General features: G+C 53.7%; 5 protein-coding genes across 5 annotated transcripts; 2 read left to right on the top strand and 3 right to left on the bottom strand.

The window, feature by feature from the left end:
* The first annotated feature begins 1,276 nt into the window (after nt 1-1,276).
* EI97DRAFT_432912 (purine transporter) lies at nt 1,277-3,628 on the top strand. The gene is made up of 6 exons (XM_033798272.1): nt 1,277-1,422; nt 1,484-1,574; nt 1,627-1,861; nt 1,915-1,978; nt 2,030-2,573; nt 2,624-3,628. The coding sequence occupies exons 1-6, from the start codon at nt 1,342-1,344 to the stop codon at nt 3,331-3,333; spliced, it is 1,725 nt and encodes a 574-aa protein (XP_033654206.1). The 5' UTR covers nt 1,277-1,341; the 3' UTR covers nt 3,334-3,628.
* A 709-nt stretch (nt 3,629-4,337) lies between these two features.
* EI97DRAFT_432911 (uncharacterized protein) lies at nt 4,338-5,065 on the top strand. The gene has a single exon (XM_033798271.1). The coding sequence runs from the start codon at nt 4,396-4,398 to the stop codon at nt 4,570-4,572; it is 177 nt and encodes a 58-aa protein (XP_033654205.1). The 5' UTR covers nt 4,338-4,395; the 3' UTR covers nt 4,573-5,065.
* A 1,337-nt stretch (nt 5,066-6,402) lies between these two features.
* Nucleotides 6,403-9,119, bottom strand: EI97DRAFT_316749 (polyadenylate binding protein). The gene is made up of 2 exons (XM_033794658.1): nt 6,889-9,119; nt 6,403-6,839 (listed from the first exon to the last, which is right to left on the bottom strand). Exons 1-2 carry the CDS (start codon nt 9,006-9,008, stop codon nt 6,701-6,703), a joined length of 2,259 nt encoding a protein of 752 aa, XP_033654204.1. The 5' UTR covers nt 9,009-9,119; the 3' UTR covers nt 6,403-6,700.
* Nucleotides 9,120-9,961: 842 nt separating this feature from the next.
* On the bottom strand, nt 9,962-13,607 carry EI97DRAFT_458015 (uncharacterized protein; the record flags this gene model as incomplete). Its single annotated transcript, XM_033800873.1, has 2 exons — nt 9,962-13,118; nt 13,171-13,607. The coding sequence occupies 2 exons, from the start codon at nt 13,605-13,607 to the stop codon at nt 9,962-9,964; spliced, it is 3,594 nt and encodes a 1,197-aa protein (XP_033654203.1).
* A 152-nt stretch (nt 13,608-13,759) lies between these two features.
* Nucleotides 13,760-14,218, bottom strand: EI97DRAFT_458014 (uncharacterized protein; the record flags this gene model as incomplete). The annotated part of the gene is made up of 1 exon (XM_033800872.1): nt 13,760-14,218. One exon carries the CDS (start codon nt 14,216-14,218, stop codon nt 13,760-13,762), a length of 459 nt encoding a protein of 152 aa, XP_033654202.1.
* Between the last annotated feature and the right edge of the window lie 2,181 nt (nt 14,219-16,399).

Below are 16,399 nucleotides of genomic sequence, written 5' to 3'. Positions count from 1 at the left end.
CAGCAAGATCTGCTATTTGTACAAGGGAGTGACGGATGGAGAGCCGACGAAGACGGCTTCTGCGCCTGATGGTGTTACGTGCGCCACGACTGGCGTGAAGACGAAAGGATGTTAGATCTCAACGATCAGATCGTGGGGAGTAAGTGGGTAACAGTACTTTACAATCTCATCAATTGCGTCCATCTTTGGCTCTAGGCACCGCTGGTCTCAAGTGAAGAAGTTGACGCAGCAGCAAGCTGCGAGCTGTACAAAGCGCCATCATGTGCATGATCTGAGCTGTCAATGGCTCTCTCTGGAGCAGTGATTCACTGCCTAGCTCTCTTCATATCCCTTCCTTCACACACCATGCGAAACGGACGAAAGATGATTTCGCTGTTGCCGCGAAAACAAGATGAGCAGAGTAACAGCAAAGACATGTTGCAATAGACAACTCTGCGTAGCTGCTAGGTTTTCTGGCTCATACCTAGGCATGGTGTAACATCATCCCATCACCCATGGTGAAAGCGATTGGTGTCCGGTTAGAGTTGCCTCCACGTGCGTTTCCGTCCCATCTTAGACTAGCTGGTCTTGGCAAACGACCTCACTGATGTTCTGCACCTCCGCTTTCATTGCCCGCCACACTTCACTTCACTCAGTATGCGCCACTAGTTTGTATCTTGCTGGGATATGTTATCCTCAGCTACATTGGCGTTACCCCCATCTGTAGTTCTGCGCTCCTCACTCCGGCGTCAGAGTGACCTCGAGACTGATAGGAATGGCACCTCAGATACTCCGTATATCGGCTGCCTCCGACGAGCCGCTGCCGCCAAAGATAGATGACCATTTGCGCATCCTGGGAGAAGGGATGAAAGATACAGCGAAAGATACACAAAAGCAAGCGTCACCGCTCGCTATCCTTTTGGCTTTTGGACCCGACCTGCATCCAGCCTTGGCCGGCCCATATGCCGTTTCAAAACTTGCCATTATTCGACGGCGTACAACAAGCGAGCGACCGTCCACCGTGTGTTCCGTAGATAGGCAAGGATAGCAGCCGAGGCTGCGTATGAATCGCCATGTAAAAAGACGCTCTGGCAAGGAGGACCAGCGCATCGTTCGCACACCCCCCAGCCACTCGGCCAAGCTGTTCCGAGCAAACCCTTATCTGCTGGGGCGGGATGGGACTGGCGCCAGGGCGGACAGATACCGGGATCCTGGTGCTTCGAGAGCTCATCACTCTTTTTTAAATACCTTCACTGTGGCGTCCGTCTGCCCTTCACAGGCTCACCACTCCGCACGAACCTTCGTCATTAATCGCAGACATCCTCCTTCTCACCCAAGAGGCCTGTGGCACTTTCACTCACCATGGGCTGGGTCGAAAATACCAACCGAAAGATCGCCCAGTCGGTCGTGGGCAAATACTTTCGCCTGGATGGGAGCGGTCACGTATGGTCCCTACATGGACATTTGAATGCGCCGCGATGGCATGCTGATGGCTTCATATTAGCGCAAGGAGCGGAAGGGCAGCTACTTCTTCACTGAACTGCGCGCGGGTCTGGCGACCTTCTTCGCCATGGCCTACATCATCTCCGTCAATGGTATGTGCGATCGCTCCTCAATTGCGGGGGATTGCGCTGACACGCGACCAAGCATCCATTACATCCCAGAGCGGCGGTACCTGCGTTTGCCCACCGGACAGCCCCGACCTTTGCGACAGCGATCCTGCCTATATGCTATGCGTTCAAGAAGTCAACAGGGATCTCGTCACTGCCACGGCAGCTATCGCGGCGTTGACTTCCTTCTGTATGGGCTTGTTCGCCAACATGCCTATTGCCCTTGCGCCTGGAATGGGCCTTAACGCGTACTTTGCATTCACTGTTGTTGGGTAAGAATACCAGACGTTGTTGTGTTGCGTTACACATCGCTAACCCGCTGTAGCTACCACGGTTCCGGCATGGTCCCTTACGAGGTTGCACTGACTGCTGTTTTTGTTGAAGGCTTCGTATGTGCACCGCACACATGAGCTCAAATTAAAAAGCTAATATGTCGACAGGTGTTCGTTGGATTGACGCTTCTGGGCATTCGACAATGGCTTGCGAGAGCCATTCCTGCATCCATCAAGCTGGCTACCGGAGTCGGCATTGGCCTCTACCTAACGATCATCGGCTTGACATACTCTGCTGGTATTGGTCTCATAAGGGGTGCTCAGGACACGCCTCTGGAACTGGCTGGCTGCAACCAGGCCGACTTTAATGAAAAGGGCCTCTGCCCCAGTGCGTACAAGATGAGGAGCCCTACCATGTGGATCGGCATCTTCTGTGGCGGAATCTTCACAGTGATGCTCATGATGTACCGTGTCAAGGGTGCCATCATCGCCGGCATTTTGCTGGTGTCGATCATCTCATGGCCGCGTTCCACCCCCGTCACCTACTTTCCCCATACCGAACTTGGAGACTCCGCTTTCAATTTCTTCAAGAAGGTCGTCTACTTCCACCCCATCTCCCGGACCTTGAACGTGTTGGACTGGACCGTCGGGGAACATGGTGGGCAGTTTGGACTGGCATTCATCACTTTCCTCTACGTCGACATTTTGGACTGTACGTATCGTGTGCGTGGATCTTTCTAGCCTTAGATCTAACCATTGCAGGCACCGGCACCCTCTATTCCATGGCTCGCTTCTGCGGCGCCATTGACGAGCGCACGCAGGACTTTGAAAACTCGTCCATCGCCTACATGGTCGACGCCTTCGGAATTTCGATTGGCTCCCTATTCGGCTCCCCTCCAGTAACCGCATACATCGAATCCGGAGCCGGTATCTCGGAGGGCGGCAAGACCGGCCTCACGGCCATCTTCGCCGGCCTCGCCTTCTTCATCTCCATCTTCTTCGCCCCCATCTTCGCCTCCATACCGCCCTGGGCGACGGGCTGCACGCTCATCATCGTCGGCTCGCTCATGGCGCAGGCGGCGAGGAATATCAATTGGCGCTACATCGGCGACGCGATCCCCGCCTTCCTCACCATCGCCATCATGCCTTTTACCTACTCCATCGCCTACGGCCTCATTGCGGGAATCATGTCGTACATCCTCATCAACACGCTCGTCTTCGTCATCGAGAAGCTCTCGGGCGGCCGCATCGTGCCGGCCAACAAGTCCGAGAAGGATCCTTGGACGTGGCGGATCCCTGGTGGCTTCTTTCCCCCGTGGATGCGGCGCGTGGCGAGGGGGAAGAAGGATTTCTGGCGCGGCGATGACGATGATGATTCGGTAGAGGGGCGTGAGGCGCATGCCGAGGGGGATGGGGAGAAGGAGTTTGGGGCTGTGGATGCGGAGCCTAGCCAACCTGTTAAGGGGACATAGTGAGGGTTCCAGAATTGGCGATTGTGGCGATTGACAGGAAGAGGGGGAGTGTATGATTAGGAGGATGGAACTTTCTGGGTTTTGGATTACTGATTTTGAGTTTGATGGGAATGTTTGTTGCGGGCATATACATGGATGGTTGGATGGATGGATGGATGGATACCCCGAAGTCGTTGTTGGATTGAGAGGGCGGGTTTGTGACATTTTGGTTTGGTTTGGTTTGATATGGGATTGGAAATGGAAATCTACGACGTTTTGTTCGCTGGAATGCATCGTTATATGGTGGTAGATAGAGGATTGGCATAGCATGCATTAGTTTTGCTGGTAATTTAATCTGAATTGCGCATTCATTTCGAATTCTTTAGTGAATGCTTGCTTTCTTGTTTGGTTTTGCTGTGGTGATTTTCCCCTCTTTGAGAACTTCGGAGGAAGAAGAGGTCAAGAGTACTTGTGCCTGTGACATTGGCTGGGAGGAAGGACTCGCGCAGCTGCACTTGCATGCTAGCTGGTTTAACGAACAATCTAATGGCGATGGACTTCGTACAAAACCAGCGATTCATTAATCGCCTTCCCCCTCCGCCTGCGTCCCCTTTCCCCTCTCCCTTTCCTCCCCTCCCTCTTCGTCGTCTCGAACGCCGTCTATACTACAGGACCATCTACCAGCCACTTTCTCAAATCCGATACCATACCCCAGGTTATCTCGCCCTGGCCCTGGCCCTGGTTGTTGAATCCGTCAAGTAGTGCAACATCCCATCTCATCAACACCTCTCTCTTCCCCTCACTCACTCTTGGACGGAACGAGCCTTGAGGGATCACGAGAAGCCGTTATCAGATCCATCGAGTAAGATAACGTTAACGTTAACGTAATGGCATCGAGGTTCACAACTTACTGTGGTGTCAGGCATAAGTTTTGTACATGGCCCGCGCACTGCAGGGGTGCTGCCAAGGTATTACAAGATGCCTCTAATGCCAAATATACACCTATTCCTACATACTTTAGTATTGAATTTACTTATGCTGTCGCCAGCTACAGCAATGCGTCACCTCATTCATCATACTACAATGTCGGCTCCATGCACCCCTCCTCAGCGACGGCACCTTTCACGCGACAAACGACTACAAGTACAGACCCTACATCTCACATGGCATACGCAAACTGAGATATCCCGCCTCCTTAATATATCACGCAGACAGGTTGCCTATGCAATTGCTAGTGAACGCGTCACATCTCGAAAGTGAAATGGCCGACCCCGGAAGCTGACTGATGCTCAGATTGATGAGCTTGAAAACTATATACGCTCATCACGAGCTGCACAACAGATGAGCTATCTAGCTCTTGCTGAAGGTCCCTTTGAGGCTTGGGGAGTTAGTCAATATGCAATACGAGGTGCTCTTCGAAGTAGAGGGTACACACGCTATGTAGCTCGTACAAAGCCACCTCTTTCTGAGCAGAATCAACAGATACGGCTCGAATGGGCAGAAGCTCATAAAGACTGGGAGCCCAGGCAGTGGTGGGCCATCCTCTAGAGTGACGAAACCTGGGTCACAGGTGGCAGGCACCGGAAGGTCTGGGTGACTAGAAAAACTGGTGAAGAACTTGAGCTGACCTGTATCGTGGAAAAGGTGTGTAAGAAGCATGGGTGGATGTTCTGGGCCTGTTTCTCTGGTATCTCAAAGGGGCCTTGCTTATTCTGGGAGAAGGAGTGGGGGAGTATTAACAAGGAGAGCTACTGTGAGTGCATAGTACCTCTAGTACATGGCTGGCTCCAGCTGAATCCTCACCTTCAATTCATGCAGGATGGGGCACCAGGCCACTGTGCAGCGTACACTCTAGAGGAGCTGAAAGAGCGAAATATTCAGCCTATCTTCTGGCCAGCCTACTTCCCCGACTTGAATCCAATTGAGACTGCCTGGAATAAGATGAAGGACTATATCAAGCTGAATTATCCAGATATAGATGGGGGAAAGCAGCTATCGTATGATCAATTACGAGTTGCAGTACAGGAAGCCTGGGAGTCAATTACTGTTAGCACTCTGCGTGAGCTTATTGACAGTATGCCAGCTAGATGTCAGGCGGTGATCGACGCCAAAGGTGGTCACACAAAGTACTGAAATTTGTATGTAATATTGGATGGAGTCGGGCTTATATCATTTTAAGGCATGTGGCAAATACCCCTGTAGTGCGCGGGCCATGTACAAAACTTATGCCTGACACCACAGTACACGCATGCAAAGCCTAGACCTCCACCCCGTTGCTACACGCACACACACACTCACACAACCACACAAAAGACCATCTGTCCAGCGTGCCCATCTAGGAAACGTTACCTAAGTAGGGGAAACCCTCTAGCTGAGCGGGGAGCGAGAGTCTGAAAGGGAAATTGGAAATGTGACCGCGATGCCAGAACATCCACACCATAACTTCACCCAGAAAAACCTTATCATCCTCACGCCCATACACCTCTCTCTACTTCCCTTCATATCCATTTCTTCTTAAGCTTTCCGCTTCCACAAGCGTAGACCAAGTCTTGCATTCAGAGAGGTTCGTTGCTCATACTTCATTCGCGTGCAAGGGGGGTTACCACCTCACATCACATCACCAAAGTTTACACAGATGCACACATATATCCTCGAAGACAAGGAGAAAAAGATCTACTTGCACTATCCGCCATATCTAGCTTCCGTGCATCATTCCCATACTCCACATCCGCCTCATTCAAATCCTCCCCCCACCTAAAATACCTCAGAATAATCTCATATTCCCAGTCCCTAATATCCATCATCATAAACCATCCATCCCATCCGATCCCATTCATCCCTCATCCCTTCCCTACCACGTTCTCACCCATCCGCACGAGTCATATTCGCCGCACCAGTAAACCGTATGCATCAGCCGGTGTCGTCTTTTGTGCAGGGCGAAGAGAGAGAAAACGTCCATCCCATAGCAGAGGTCATCATTCGCAGACCGTGACCGTCTATTGTACACGAGAGAAAGTCGAGAGAACTAAAAGAGCCGTGAAAAAGAACCATCCACGTCCAGTCAAGGGGTAGACGGCACGAAAGGTAGGGGAGAAGGTGGAGGGGGAAACAGCCGTCATATCATGTCTCTGTTACTCGTTGCAAGGGGGTATTGCCGGAAATAGTTGCCAGAAGCCGAGAACAGAGAAGAAAAGATAGGGCTCGGCTCCGTAGAGAGGAAAATACCGCATAAAACTTTTGGGAAGAGAAACCGAAGAATGTCATCCGCCGCCATGAAGTAACCGTTATCCGTGCGCCATTCGCCATAGGAAAGTCATGCATCGGGAATCATGAACTGCTCCCGATGAGCCAAGAGAGAGGGAGACCTATTTGGAGACTACAAGTCAAATTAGGCCTTGTTCTCCTTGGACTCATCTTTGGACTCCTCTTTGGAAGCAGCCTCACCCTCTCCCTTTTGCTTGACATATTCATCGTAGACACTCATAGCCTCGTCGACCTTTGCCCGGAGAGCAGCGTCATCAGAAGTGCTATTACAGTTAGTATATTGACACCTCAGACGTGGGAAAGAAAACTTACAGGTTGATCAACTCGGCGTTGTCCATCTCGAGAAGCATACCGGTGATCTTGCCAGCGAGCTCAGGCTGCATCTCGTGAATCTTAGGATACAACGCCTCACCCAGCATCTGCTTCTGCTGCCCAGGAGGAGCGGCGTTCAGAGCGGCGATGTCGATACCAGCGGGGCCGGGGCGAGGACCCTGAGGGAAGCCGGGCACAGGAGCCTGACCAGGACGGCCTCCAGCGGGTCCGCCGCGGCCGGGCTGACCGGGAACGTGACCGCCTCGGATACCAGGAACAGCAGCGGGCATTGGAGGCTGCATGCCAGGCATAGGGACCGGACCACGAGCGCCAGCACCGCGGCCGCCCATAGCAGCTTGCTGAGGATACCCGAACTGAGGAGCCATCATGGGAGGGTACGCACCGGGGGCCATACCAGGGACCATGTACATGGGAGGAATCTGTTGCGCATTGGGTGCACCACGTCCACCTTGCTGGCCGGGTATGCCGCCGGGGAAGGCGCCGCGGCCCTGGGCGCCAGGAATCGGCTGCACGAAAGGAACCTGGCCTCGAGCGCCCGGAGGGAACATGAGAGGCTGACCGTTGGGTCCCAAGAACACGGGTGCGGGGATGGCGCCGAACTGCTGCTGTTGCTGTTGTTGCAGGCGCTGCTGGTTGCGGGCTTGAATGGTAGCCTCGAGCTGGTTCTTGCGCACGTCCTTGCGCTGCGCAAGAGCAACGTAGAGGGGCTTTCCGTTGATCATCTTCTGGTTCATCTCCGTCACGGCCTTGGTCGCTTCATCGGGGTTGCTGAAGCAGACAAAGCCGAAGCCCTTGCTCTTGCCGAGAATCTTCTTCTCACCCTTGATAGTAACCTTGTCTTTCTCCTTCTTATCCTTCTTCTCCTCGTCGGAACCCTCTTTCTTTCCTTCCTCGCCTTCGTTCTTCTCTTCACCCTCCTTCTTTTCCTCTTTTTTCTCTTTGTCCTCGCCGGGGGTCTCAACGCGGTCCGCGGGGATAGCGTCGCGCATGACCTTGGCCGAGGTAATGGTGCCGAAAGGAGCAAAGAGCTCTCGGAGCTTCTCGTCATCAACGTCGTCATCAAGGTTCTTGATGTAGAGGTTCACGCCCTGGTACTTAGACTGCTTCTCAAGACGCGCGGCCTCGTACTGCTTGCGCAGTTCCTCCTCACGCTCGTGCTTCTTCTGCGCACGGCCGACGTACAGCTTGTTGCCGCGGAACTCGGAATCGTGGAGTTCCTGAACAGCCTTGGCGGCATCGTCGTGCTGGACAAAGTTGACGAAACCGAATCCACGGCTCTTGCCCTGGTCGTCGCGAGCAATGGAAGCGGAAGTGATCTGGCCATACTTCTCGAAAAGCTGGCGGAACTCATCATCCGTGACCTCCTGGTCAATGTTCTTGACATAGACGTTGGTATAGTTGGCCTTCATCTCCTCGAATTTACTCATGCGATCCTTCTTGGGGATGTGGTGACCGACGAAGACCTTCTTCTCGTTCAAGAGCATGCCGTTGACGGAACTGATGGCCCTGTTGGCGGCCTCAGCCGTCTCGTAGTGGACGAACCCGTAGCCCTTGGAGTTGCCGTGCTCGTCTTGAGCGACCTTGCAGCTCAGAATGTTTCCGAAGGCGGCGAAGGTGTCGTGCAACGCCTTGTTGTCAATGGCCTGGTCCAGGTTCTTGATGAAGACATTGCCCTGTCCGGTCTTGCGAAGGGCGGGGTCACGCTGAGACCACATGATACGGCAGGGTTTGCCCTTGATGAGGGTATAGTTGAGCTCCTCGAGCGCCTTCTCGCCATCCTCAGCGCTGTTGTAGTTAACGTAGGCATAGCCGAGCGAGCGGCGAGTGACGGTGTCACGGCAGACACGGATGGAAGCAACCTGGCCGATGGAAGAGAAGAGCTCAAAGAGCATGGCCTCGGTGACGGAAGGGTCCAACTCGCCAACATACAGCGAAGCCGAATTGTGGTGGGTCTGGGGTGCGGCAGACGTGGGCGTAGCGACATCACCGCTCTGGCCAGCAGCGCCGGCAACGTTGGTGTTGACGGAGGTGCCGTTGGCGCCAGCGTCGGCACCGGCGTCCTGGACGGGGTTGGAGTTGGTGGCGACTTCAGCAGACATGTTGACAGTGCTGTGCGGTCAGCGACTTGCAATCCAGTTGTTGTTGTTGTTGCGGCCACGGAATTTTTTTAGTGGGCAGGTGGCAGGGTTTTGGGGGGGGCGGCGTGCGGGCGGGCCTCGCTTCACAAAAAAAAGTTATCCCCACGTACCGTTAGAGTGCTACAACTCTAGTATTTGAGACTGCGCGGAAGGGAAATGCACTCGAGCGAAGCAACGGGTGTGCGGTTCGAGAGAACGATGGGCGGTGCGTGCTGGGTTCAAGCACACGCAGAGCAGGCGGGAGATTGGAGGAGACGAGACCGTGTCCGAAGCAAGCGACTGGGCGACGGTGAGAGAGGCGGGGCGGGTTCGTCTGCCGAGGGGGTTTTCTGGTGTTTTTCTGATTTTTTTTCTGAGGCTTTTGTAATTCTGATATGGAGGTTTCTCTCGAGAGAATCGAGAAGAAGCGGGTGAGGTTTGGCGATGAGCGGTGGGCGGGTTGGTGGGAGCGAGGGACGGCTTCAAGTAGAAAGTCCAAACGTCCGCCACTGAAAGGTTCGGTGGCACGTGTGGCCCGCGCTAGCCGCTTCTAGCGGGGGCGACCCCGGTCGGTGAAGAAAGGGAAGAAAGGGCCTTCAACGGGCAAAACACAACAAGCGCCCGGGGCAGAGCAGTCACTGGAAGGGACAAGAGACGCTCGCCGATGCCAGAGCGGTGGGAGGCGATTCCTCCTTCCAACGTCTTGCATCGTGACCCCCTACATAGGTAATCTCGACCTAGGTCTCCTTGGTCGATATTTTTGTCATTGTTGGAACAAGTACCACTGCTGCGCCCAGCTGTTCCTTGCTCCTTGTTTGCTTGTTACCTCTATGCTTCGTTTTACAACAAATAAGAATGGGTATCATCGTACTGTAACCAGATCCTCCCAGATGCAACCGTACGACATGTTCTACTCGGCAAGTGACACCCTCCTCTCACTCCTGCAGTCCATCGTCCCACCCTCCCTGCTGCAACAAAAACGCTTCAACCCTAGCCTTGCAATCCTCGAGCCCCTTCCCCAGCGCCTCATCCCACTGACTCTCGACCAAGCCAACCTTATCCTTCAAATCCTCCGTCAACCTCCTCTCCTCATCCTCCCTAATAGCTCTCGTCTCCCGGTCCACGCTCTCACGATCCTCCCCCTCGATCGCCCGCTGCGTCTCCAGTAACCTCGAACTCGCCGTCATAACTCCCGTCTTGACCTCATGCAGCAGACATAGCAGATTCGTCTGCGACTCAATGAATTGATACGCCGAGCGCCCGGCATGCGCGAGCAGCGTATACAGATACTGCAGCGGGAACTCGTGATAGGCAGGCGTTTCTTCGTACTCTTGCGGTGGGATCACGATATCGAACCCTTCCAATCGCCGGGGCACCTGCTGCACGATGTCCAGCAGCCCAGGCGCGATGTCCCAGAACGCGGATAACTGCGCTTCCACCCCTCTTGTGACATTCGCTTCGATGACGTTGAGGAAATCCTCATATCTTCTGAGTATCTCCTTCTCGAACACGACTTTCCTGTCCTGCGCATCGCGGGAGAAGAACTCGGTTGCTTCTTTCACCTTTTGGTCGTTTTTGCTCTGCACATAGGGGAGCACGATGATGTCCTTGTAGAGATCGTTGCGCTCGTCTTCGAGCTCGAACATCTCCTTGTGGAGCTGTTCGCGGCATTCAAAAAGCCATTTTAGCAACGTCAGCATCTCGAGCAGTTCTGGTTGTTCATCGCCTTCTTCCTGCGTCTGGTTCGGATTGATCTCTTGTGCATCGCTCGACAGTTTCCCTTTCAGATGCTCAATGGATGCCGACACTTTGGTGATACGCTCGCAGAATAGTGCATGAAGAGGGTTCGCTACCTCGGTCTGGAAGGTGTCGAAGATGTTCTGAACCGCATCCTGAGCTGTCTTGTCTTCGCGGGCTTGGAATTCGGCTTCGGCCTGTGCCGCCTCCGCAAACGTCATCACGCCATTCTGCACGTTTTCTTGGATGTTATACCGGAGTTGTGCTTTTCGATCTGCCAGAGCCGCAGATTCCCGCTCCTTGCGCGTTTGTATCTTGGCTTTGAATCGCTCTTTCGTAGTCTTCACCTCCTCGAGGTCTGATAGACTTCGCAGGTGATTTCGAATGGAAGCAAGGTCAGGATGACTGTTATTGACCGCTGGATGATGTCGCGGATACGGGGGCGGAAGCGTCACCAACCTCGAAACGTCTAGTTTGTGTGGATCCGGCGTCGTGGGTGCAGGACTATGATAGTAGCCTTGGGATTGAGTAGATGACGATTGTGCCCCTTCATGCAGCCCAACCTTCTCCGGTGGATACTCGTTGGGTCCGTATGTGTGTGCGTCCCTGGCTCCTGTGCGGTATGCAGGTGATGCCTGAGTGTCCTCGGCCCACTGAAGAGACTCTCGTGCCTCCTTGACCAAGCCCATGTACTTTGACTCTCTCTTGCTTCTTTCTAGTCTTCTACCGCCAATGCCCGAAGATGCACCATCGTTGCTAGCTTCCCACCACCGGCTTGCAGAACGGCCTCGCGAGTCTTCCTCGTCTGGAACGGTGCTCATGGCCATGCTAGGGATGGGCGACAGACAAGGCTGGAAGTTGTTGTTCCATGGTTGGTCGCGTCCTCTTTGGCTGGATGCGCTAGCGGGCGAAGCTGGTTCAGTATAAGGAGTAAAGTTAGCTACAGACGACGCGGGACTAGCGGCAGTGGTTGGAACCGAGTGTGAGAAGCGGGCATCTGGCGACTCTCCCACAGTAGATGCCTGAGATCTTCGACCGCTGGGCACAGATGCACTTTGGCCAGCAGGAGTTGTGGACCTCCGTCCCGTATTTCCGTATGACCGCCACAGGTCTCTGGTCAAGTCGAGGATATCGCCCGCCATGGCGTCGAAGGCCTGCGAATACCTGTCGCGCCGAAGCCTGGACTCGGCGACAATGAACTGTGCGAAAAGCTCGAGTTTCTCAGCATCTGATTGAGCAGCAAGTTCTTTCTCGATGAACTGGCGATGACGTTCGATCGATGCTTGAGCGAAACTATCGGGATGTGCTGGCCTTGGCGTGCTTGCAGAGGACTCTTCCGGTCTCGCATCCGAGAGTTGAGACGTCTGAGATATCGCTCGATTTGCAGTTGCTGAGTCAATAGTCAGGTCCGCACCATGGTCGTCGCCGTAATAGCGTAGAGGAGGAGTAGGAAGGGCTTTCGTAGGCAAGGAAGCTGGAGCCTTTCGGAATTGACTGTTATAGAAAGTATCCGTACCTGGCGAGAAAGGAGGGGTTGGTGCGGAAGCGCCGGATGGCAATCTCCTCGAGGAATCAATCATTCGCGGTGTCGAATGAGCCGATGTGGCATCTTCCATCAGCTGGGAGCTTCTGGGAGATCGGAAACCGCCACTGCGCGGAGTGCCTTTGGTGACAGCGCCACGACGATGCAGAGAGCCATCAGGAGTTCCTATAACCAGATCCGCGGGTTTCGCTGAGGCGGCCTCCATATCCTGTGCCCAGGGATTATTGCTGGGCTCGACGCGCTCACGGGCGGCACGGCTTTCACTCCGACGCTCGCGAATGCCACGGGTGCTGGACTCCCGCTTACCTGGGATCCGGTACAGCGTGCCATTGGAGTGTGATGTCGATGCGGTAGGACCTGACGACACCGAAGTATCCTCGACTTCCTGGACTTGCGGAGGCCGTGTCCGCGAGAGTATTACCTGTGGACTGGTATCAATAGACAACCCACGTGCGGCTGGTGATTTTGATCGATTTCGAGATTGTTCCTCTTGCCATCCTATTGGAGTTGGGGGAATCGGGGTGAGAACGCTCTGGCCTGGTCTACGAGTGGGAGGTGCGGACGGCCCCGGTGGTTCAACTCGACTCGACGAAGGCTCGAAGCCGCGAGGTCCTAGGCTCTGGGATCTTGAACTGCTAGGCGGCGGTCCCGGTGGAGGTGGAGGGAGGGGTATACTACGATCCCATGCGCCTTGAATAGGCGTGGGCGACTGTTCAATTGGTGTCCTGGTTTCCGCAAATCCGGCCGACACTGCTCGACGGGAAGCCGGAGGCCTGATTATAGGTGACTCGGGAAATGTATTCGAAAAGAATCTGGATCTTTGGGTCAATTATGATTGCCATAATTCGTTGCTGATGCACTCACCCTTGGTTCGCCCTATTCGGCGGGATTCCTGGAGATGCCGGAGCACGGGAAATGGCTTCTGTAGTATTGACACGCAATGACTCGATATTGCTAGGGCCTGCACTAGCTTCCGAATTCCTGTTCCTAAACGCAGATAGGCTGAATTTTGAGTGTGACTTGTCACGAGACGCTGATCGTTCCCCAGGACGAGGGGGCGGAGGTGGAAATTGGGGATTGGACGTGACACTCGTCGCGCTTTGAGGAACCACCATGGATCCTGGCCGACTGCTTGTGAAGCTCGAGACGGGTCTGGAGGGGTTGTAGTCGGACCCATGTGCACTCATGGGTTGGTTCTGCGCATGCGGGAATGCATGGCCTGATAGGTGAGGAGAGGAAGTGACGGCTTGCGATATGGAATGGCTTTGCCCCGGGGAGTACGGTGGTGGGGGGGAGGGCATGGATGCTAGATACGCAATTCAGTGAGGGAGTGGATAATGGGAGAAGCGTGTCGTAGGACTATGCAGACTAAGCAGACGTGGGGCTGCTCGTCCACGGAGGGGACACGATGCTTGGGACACATGGACGAAAGAAAACGTAGATCAAGAAAGGTTTAGATACCTTCCATGCCCGTTATTTCCAGGACGCGTCCCGTGTTACTTGGTGTCTGGGTCATTGAATGGGGAACATGGACCCCTCCGGTAGGTCCTTGACGTCCCCATTGTTGAGGATTGTACGGGAGCGAGGACGGATTCCTCATCGCCATGGGAGAGGCGACTACTGGTGAAGCGGCATAGGTCGAAGGTGACGGAGCGTAGGGCGAGAAAGGCACGCTTAACGAGATGGCAGAGGCGGGTGTCTGTAGTGTAGAGGGTCCCGGAGGCGGCGCAAGGGCGGTTGTGATAATGGGAGGTTGCACAGCAATGCGCCTGAGGGGCGACGTCTGCTGCGGCGAAGAATGTCCAGGCAGGCCAGGCGAGGCTTGGGGGTGGAGTGGTGGAGCTGGTGGAGGCGGAGGTGGTGGTGGAGGCAGAGGAGAATGCGGCGCCGTGAAGTCGTGATCGCAAGACATGGCTCACGATGTGTTTGGGGTTCGATGGCCTGACGCCAACGCCTCCCGGCGGCTACAGCAACGAATCCGAAGTCGCTGCGACGGGCGACGTGGAGGAGACGTGCAGGCCTGAGCAGCCGTCTGTCACGCAGAGCGGGCCAGAAAAGCAACCTGGGCCGGGAATGGTCGCGGATCCTTGCGCATGCCGTGCACGCAGAGAAGCAGTTCTTTCGCAGATTTGGGGAGGCGGAGGCTGGGGGCAGCCGTGGAGAAACAGTTGGAGAGGAGGAAAGGGAAGCATGGGAGCCTCGATTATTGGAGGGTTCGAAGATGCACGTTGTCCGCTGTCCGCCGCGAAGTTGATCCGGGCTCGAGGTCGAAGGTTGGGGGAGGCACATCGTAAAGGCCACAGGCAGGTTCCAGCTAACCAGAAGCCACACAACTCCATCTCATGAAGCCGGGGATGGCACAGAGATCCAGCATCCTCAGCGAATCGCAGGCGTACGGGACTGCACCTCGCACCATCCAAGGCACACCTACCTAGGCCAGGGGGGCATTCGGCGGCTAAGAATAATAAAGAGGGCTTCCCTCGCACCAAGTCGCCCATCAAATGAAGTCTGGAGACACCCGCATCTCTTCATTAATTTACCACACACAAGAAGAAATCCCCGACTCTTTTTAATCTCATCCAATCGTCGCGCTCCGTTTGAAGATTGCCATGCCCCGTCGCGAGACGGGGAGTCGAGTCGAGTGTAGCCGTTGGGGGGCATGTCGTGAGGGAGGACCCTTATTAAGCCGTCCGTATAGGCAATTCTAGCCTGCAGCTACCCTAGTCTCTACAAACCTAGTTTAATCGACTGTACTCCGAACATATAAATAGAGGGGCGGCCCTGATGGGTTGCAGATGCGGTGGTCCGGAACTTCGAGGTTGTTGCAGTGTGTGTCTCGCCTCTCCTCTCCGTGTCTCTGTTCTGCTCCTGGTTCGCAAGCTTGAGACTTGTTGAAGCCGTGCTGTATTCGATTTGATGGGTTGGGGCCATTTCCGCAGTACCGGCCTCACTTTTTGGGTGTGGGTGTCGGACGCGAAGGATGGGGTTGGTGCAGGATGGCTGCAGCCGCTTGTGGTGATTCCTATAGATTACTTGGCACCGTACATAGCACGTGACTAGCTGCTTAGTTAGGACCTTTCTGTATAACTTACAGAGGTCTAACACCTCTAAATATTTATCCTGTTTTTATCCTATTGTACTATATCTAGTAGCTAAAAGTCTAGTTTACTAAAGCAACGTTACTGCCATAGGGAGAGCTCTAAGAGCCTGTATAGCTAACAGTTCTCCCTAAAAGCTAGTATCTGTATATACCTGCTAGAAGAGTTCTATCTTTTAAAAAGACTACTATTTACCCTTTAAATAAGCTTAAGATAAAGAGCTATACTACTACAATAATATTAAAAGACTATCTTTCTCTCTAAAAGCCTCTATTCTAATAATAGAGTTACTATCCTAGGAAAAAAGGGGCTCTAGCAAGCCCTAGCTAAATCCTCTAATAGTATAGCCTCTTTGCTTAAGGGCTAGACAGGTTAATTTAATAAAAGTAGACTAAAAGAGACCTTTAGCTATTAGCTATATAGTTATATTAGTTCTAACTATAGTCTAGAATGCAACACCATAATTGGGATAGATTTTCTGGTTGGAATTTCATCTTGAAACTCGCACAGATTGTTCATCCTATCTCAATACACCTTTCAATTTGCAGCTCACTGCAGCATCTGTTGCAGGTGCTACAGCCTCCTGCAGTTGTTCTTTTTATCCCATCATCGACCGGCAGAGTTTTCCAGCCTTACGCACAGGCCACCCACCATTCTTGGCAGGGCTTGGCACTGGAAACACTAAAACCAGTGCCGGCAGCCAATACCACAACCTACCCACAAAAACAACCACAACAATTCAACAAAAAATCACAAAACAAATCGACCACCATCACATTTTTCATCACATCCTGCTACCCTTGTCACCACAAGGACGAGACCATACGATTTTCTCTGGATTTTCTATACTAGAAAAGAGTTGGATCTTTTTCAGCAAAGCACCCATCTTTTCTAGGGAAAAAGCTATAGTCATAGCTTCTAGGAAGAGGCCAAGTGACAGTATAGACCAAGGCACTATTCTGTTAGTCCCTGCTCACCCTACCTAGGCAACTAGG

The sequence above is a fragment of the Westerdykella ornata genome (genome assembly GCF_010094085.1).
Source record: "Westerdykella ornata strain CBS 379.55 unplaced genomic scaffold EI97scaffold_9, whole genome shotgun sequence".
Lineage (NCBI taxonomy): Eukaryota > Fungi > Ascomycota > Dothideomycetes > Pleosporales > Sporormiaceae > Westerdykella > Westerdykella ornata.
Note: the sequence above shows the minus strand (reverse complement) of the source record. Positions and strands in the feature narration are given on the sequence as shown.

Coding starts and splice junctions, on each gene's coding strand:
- EI97DRAFT_432912 (XM_033798272.1), top strand. CDS start 1,342: ATGGGCTGGGTCGAAAATACCAACCGAAAGATCGCCCAGTCGGTCGTG. Junction 1,575..1,626: donor CTACATCATCTCCGTCAATG/GTATGTGCGATC, acceptor CACGCGACCAAG/CATCCATTACATCCCAGAGC. Junction 2,574..2,623: donor CTACGTCGACATTTTGGACT/GTACGTATCGTG, acceptor TAACCATTGCAG/GCACCGGCACCCTCTATTCC.
- EI97DRAFT_432911 (XM_033798271.1), top strand. CDS start 4,396: ATGTCGGCTCCATGCACCCCTCCTCAGCGACGGCACCTTTCACGCGAC.
- EI97DRAFT_316749 (XM_033794658.1), bottom strand. CDS start 9,008: ATGTCTGCTGAAGTCGCCACCAACTCCAACCCCGTCCAGGACGCCGGT. Junction 6,840..6,888: donor AACGCCGAGTTGATCAACCT/GTAAGTTTTCTT, acceptor TAACTGTAATAG/CACTTCTGATGACGCTGCTC.